This window comes from Salvia splendens, chromosome 20 (genome assembly GCF_004379255.2).
Source record: "Salvia splendens isolate huo1 chromosome 20, SspV2, whole genome shotgun sequence".
Taxonomy (NCBI): domain Eukaryota; kingdom Viridiplantae; phylum Streptophyta; class Magnoliopsida; order Lamiales; family Lamiaceae; genus Salvia; species Salvia splendens.
This window is the reverse complement of record NC_056051.1, coordinates 16,203,623-16,208,748: the sequence shown is the minus strand read 5'-3', so window position 1 is coordinate 16,208,748 and position 5,126 is coordinate 16,203,623. Positions and strand designations below refer to the sequence as shown.

Sequence of the window (5,126 nt, the reverse complement as noted above, 5' to 3'; positions counted from 1 at the left end):
GTTTTATCTTTGGGGACGATACGCCAAACCAAGAGTACTAACGGGGCGTATCTCATCTTGCGGAAAGAGGACTCTCCTCGACTCGGCTAAGTTTGATTACTATTTTTCAGTTTCGTTTTTCATTGTATTTTTCAGTTTTGTTTTTCATTGTATTTTTCAGTTTCAGTTCTTCCTTCTTGGGTTGTATTACGCCCGGTTTTTGTTTATCTCTTGTAATTCCAGTCATTCCGACAACATGATATACATGTACTAGGAAATAAATTTAATAAATGTCGCATATAATTGGCAAATCAGCAAATTGGCTCACTCCTATTCTTATTTGTTGCTAAAATTTAAGCCTCCATGTGATGACAGGTTATGGTGTTCCCTTGTCATAATGGGCCATATCATGCCTATGTGTCTCGCTTTTTCTAATAATATTCACATCACATTCATCAAATATTTATTCATCACCATTTAAATCAACATAAATAGAACTCCTATTTTTACCCTATTTAGGTAGTTCCTTTCAGAAATGTATTGCTATCTTAATAATTGGAACCTATGCTATTTTCTACAATAGTGACAGTTTTCATTGAACTTGGTTTTGCTCTTTCTTGTTGTCTGCAGAATTCATGGCCAGCAACTCGGATCTCAGCTGCATCAGCAGCCTCCCGAGATAGTTCAGCCCTTCCCCGTCCCGTCCGCCCCCCCAGAACAGATCGTGCGGTGAAGCTTCAACGAGAACAGACCCAGCGCTTGAGAGCAGCATGGACCTCAAGTAAGGATACGTCGTAAACTTACACTTCAACGCCTTATACATTACATCGATCTTCACACTCTCCCAATCCGCCCTAACCTGCTCGTCACCAAAACAACAATTTCAAAAATAGCTCCACGTTCCACTAAACTAAAAAAAATACGAAAAAGGGGACTGAAACTAAGTTGAGGAAAAGTAATCAAGAAGAGATACCAAATCCGGGCGCTGCCTTTGTGTTCGTCTTCCTATACGAGCTGCTTCCTCGGGACTTCTTGCAGTTTTTATCTCCTCCAAACACGTTTTCGCAACAGGGTCTTCTATACCCACAAACTTGTTAGCCTACAAGATGAAGGAAGTTAGCGTAAAAGAAGTACTTGAACGAGATCTAGAGCGACAGAGCATGAAAGAACCTGGTAATAGTGCTCCACACTTGGCCATTCGTAATACTCTCCACTTTCGTCAGGCAATCGAATTGGATGCATGGAGAAGTTCGAAAATGCACCATAAGGATCCCATGTCTTGTAAAAGAAAATGATGCTTGATTCATATGGAGAGACGGTAGGATCAATTGCATATGTTTCGTCAATTGATGGGATCACCGGTGTCAAGTCGGGAACCGGCTGAAGAAATCCACTCACAAGCATATCAGGACCAACCTGAGATTCAATGCTGTAAGTGTCATATATTGTCGAGTTTCAATAAACTGCAAAAATCACTATAGAAGCATTATTTATAACCTGTACCTGCTCATAGTTCACATCAATTAATTCTAGAGCTTGAGACATCTCCACCATCCCAAGCTCCCCTACAGGAGATGGCGCATTTTTCCCACCGATAATTTTTGGGGCAACAAATGCATGTACCTGAAGCAAGATGTACAGATTCACAATGAGAAGATGCTAAGGTTTCACAGAGAAAAAACAAACCAAGGAGTAGAAACACTGTTGTGAACAAATCCAACGAGAGCAAGAGATGAATAAGCATAAACGGACAATGGACATCTACTCAACACAACGCATAGTGAAGTTGAAAATCAGAATAATAATGGTTGCATATACGATCTACACAGACATACCTTGTGTATGATACCAGAAGAAATAGCAGATGCGGCTAATGTACCTCCACACTCCCACAAAACTGAAAGACATCCACGATCATACAAGTAATCCATTACAACTTTGGGGTTCAAAATTTCAAACTCCACCACTTCAATGCCTTTAGACGCAAGGAGTTTCTGGAAGCTTCGTTTTGCACCTCTCTGTGTCATAACCATGGTGGAAACCTTAGTAACATCCCACAAGTTTGCCACCTCAGGAAGATCAAGAGATTTCGACATTACAATCCGTTGAGGTAAATGTCCACCTCCATGTCTTGCTGTAAGTTGTGGATCTACATTTCAAACATGAAATTAGAATAGAATAATATAGTGTATATATCTAGTCTACTCTATGAAAAATCAATATCACATACTATCTCGGCGCACAGTGTTTCCTCCTACAATAACAGCATCACTCCTGCCCCGCATTTCAAAAACTCGGGTTCTTGACTTCTTGCTGCTTATCCATGATGCATGCCCACTACTTGCAGCAATTTTTCCTATATAAATATGCACATATTTAATAACAGCATCAATACCAAATCACATTTTTTGGTAGTACACTATAAAAGTAGTTAGTCAGATTATGAATAGACAAAGCCAAAAATAACTACCGTGTACTGACCATCAAGGGTCATTGCATATTTGAGAACAGAGAATGGAACTTGACTAGCAGCTCTATACAGTAGAGGAGCATTGACAAGAAGACATGACTTCAGACTTTCCTACAATTAAAAATTATATAATAAACATGATAAATCAAGAAGTTTTAATCAAATTCTCAGAGCTAAGATCACTTGTGCAGATACAAGTTTTCTTTCTGCACGAGATCGTTCAAAGTGCATGTTTTGGACGCTTTACCTCCATTGCTTTACACTGGAGATCCTCACCAAGAACATCAACCAGCACTCCTTCACTTCTTAAAGCACGAATAGCCTTGCCCCGAAGATGCTGCAAAGGATGTCTGATTCCAATGACAACTCTAGTAATTCCTGCCTAAATGCGTAATAGGGAACTTTTAGAGAGAAATCAATGTGAAAGTATTAATCATTCTGTACTATTATCCACAGCATGAAAATTACAGCGACTGAAGATCGTATACAGATTGAAAATGGGGTGTTTTGACTGTTTGAAAACCAAATATAGCTTCCATATGCCTCCATTAACCCTTCAGTTATCAAAAAAGTCGCGATAATACTTTCCAAACTATATTTCTACAATAAGGGTTATAGCTTTACAATCGCCACAATAAGCAATTAACTGCAATTGGTCATCTTTGGGAGGCAAAGAATGAAACTTTTTCCAATCAAAAGTCCAAATCCATCACTCAAACAACAAACCAACACAATGTACATTAGCAATACACCCAAAAATAGCATCTTAAGACTTCAAAATAAATTCCTTCCCTACAAATTAACATCCAATTTGAGGAAATTGAAGGCACCTGAAGCAGAGCTGAGACGGCGGCTTGATCGCCGAGGCAATGATTGGGCTCCATGTTGAGATAAGCGGTGGAGCCACGGCAGAGTTCTCCGGCGGCCTCTACCGCCTCGAGCTCTGCGGGGGAGGTGCCCTGGGCGTAGAAATACCCTTCTCCGACCACAGCCTTTTCGCCATCACCTGAGGAGGTGGCAATGACGCAGCCGTAGTTGGGGTGCGGCGCCGTGAAGCCAGCGGATTTGTCGGCTAAATCGGCGGCGCGTTTGATGTAGGCGGCGTCGAAGGCGAGCTGAGACGGCGATGAAGATGAAGTTGCGAGAGATGCTCTGCAGGTGAGACGAGATGGGATTCTCACGGGTGCAAATGAGAATGCCATCATCGCCGGCGAAGGCTTGCGCTTCTAATTGCCGGAATTATGATGCCGGAAAAGTAATGAAGTTTCAAGAAAATGGGAATTTGGGTTTGGATAACACTATCAAAATGAGATGCGAGATTTCCGTAGCCAAAATGAAATCTCACGACTTTTAAAACTTAAATGACAAATCGCCAATTTTTTACATTTTTTAATTTTTACTGTTAGGTTGAATCAAATATTTATATTTTATCTGGTTAAATTTTATTGGTGCTACACATATTTAGATTCAATACTTTTAAAACTTAAATGACAAATCGCCAATTTTGAACATTTTTTAATCTTTACTGTTAGGTTGAATCAAATATTTATATTTTATCTGGTTAAATTTTATTGGTGCTACACTTATTTAGATTCAATTTAATATAATATTTTCATTATAGGGCAAGTTGGAGCGAATCCAACGAAATTGAGAGTCAAAGACGAACTTTGGAAAAGGTCAAAATGTTCTCATTCGATCGAGTGAAAATGTGTCTATAAGTCACTCTGGACAAAGTGACTATCAAATCTACAAGTCATAAAGTTCCACTTGACTGTGTGGAAATGTGTCTAGAAGTCAGAAAGTTCCACTCGACCGAGTGGAATTATGTCCTAAATTCACTCGAGGCGAATGGTGTTAAGCCCAACCACAAATTAATAGTTTTTCATCAGTTTTAAATGTCGTTTTTGGGTTCACTTTGGGACATTCTTTTTAACACACACAGAGAGAAAGATGAGGGAGAGAGGAAGAAGATTGAAGGTTCAATCACTCAAATTACATCATCTCGGAGGAGATTTGCTACCATCTACGCAACAATTTCATGGGATTCTACGGTTCTTCTTTATTATCCGTGGATGTGTAACAGAACTCTTATGTTACTCCTAATTTGTGAAAGATGTTAATTAATTATGGATTCTATGGTTTGGTGTTAATCTATGATCTTTATCTACAATGCTTTTACTTTGAATCATAATTCCGGCTAGTTTTATTAGGGCATCCACAATGGCGGCGAGAGGACCGGCTAGCCGATTCCTGGCGCTGGCCGGTCCACTCGCCGAACCATTGCAGCCGGCGAGCGGCAAATCGGTGAGAAAAACGGCGAGCGCACGCCGATTTGCGGGCGCTAGTCGATGCGCTCGCCGATCGGTTGGCCGCCATTGCAGGCTCCCGGTCGGCGAGCGATCGGCCAGCAGATTTTTTATTATTTTTTATTTAGTGTTGGCGGGTTTTAAATATTGTAATTTGGTCCTTCAATTATCGGAAATTACATTTCCCGATGAAGATTTCTGTATAGCAACTTTAATGGAAATAAAAAGATTTCTCTTAGAGCATCTCCAATAGAGATAGCCCAGCCATAGCCTAGCCACAAACTCCACCTGCCACATTATCAGCACTAAAAACTCCTCATGCCACATCATCAGGACAAGCAACTGGACAAGCAATAGCCCAGCCATAGCCT

At 40.4% G+C, this 5,126-nt stretch overlaps 1 protein-coding gene across 1 annotated transcript; it reads right to left on the bottom strand.

Moving 5' to 3' along the window:
* Nucleotides 1–411: 411 nt before the first annotated feature.
* On the bottom strand, nt 412–3,761 carry LOC121783014 (riboflavin biosynthesis protein PYRR, chloroplastic-like). Its single transcript, XM_042181047.1, has 9 exons — nt 3,280–3,761; nt 2,697–2,831; nt 2,461–2,560; nt 2,210–2,335; nt 1,815–2,128; nt 1,483–1,602; nt 1,150–1,395; nt 953–1,078; nt 412–838 (listed from the first exon to the last, which is right to left on the bottom strand). Exons 1-9 carry the CDS (start codon nt 3,652–3,654, stop codon nt 572–574), a joined length of 1,809 nt encoding a protein of 602 aa, XP_042036981.1. The 5' UTR covers nt 3,655–3,761; the 3' UTR covers nt 412–571.
* Nucleotides 3,762–5,126: the final 1,365 nt, after the last annotated feature.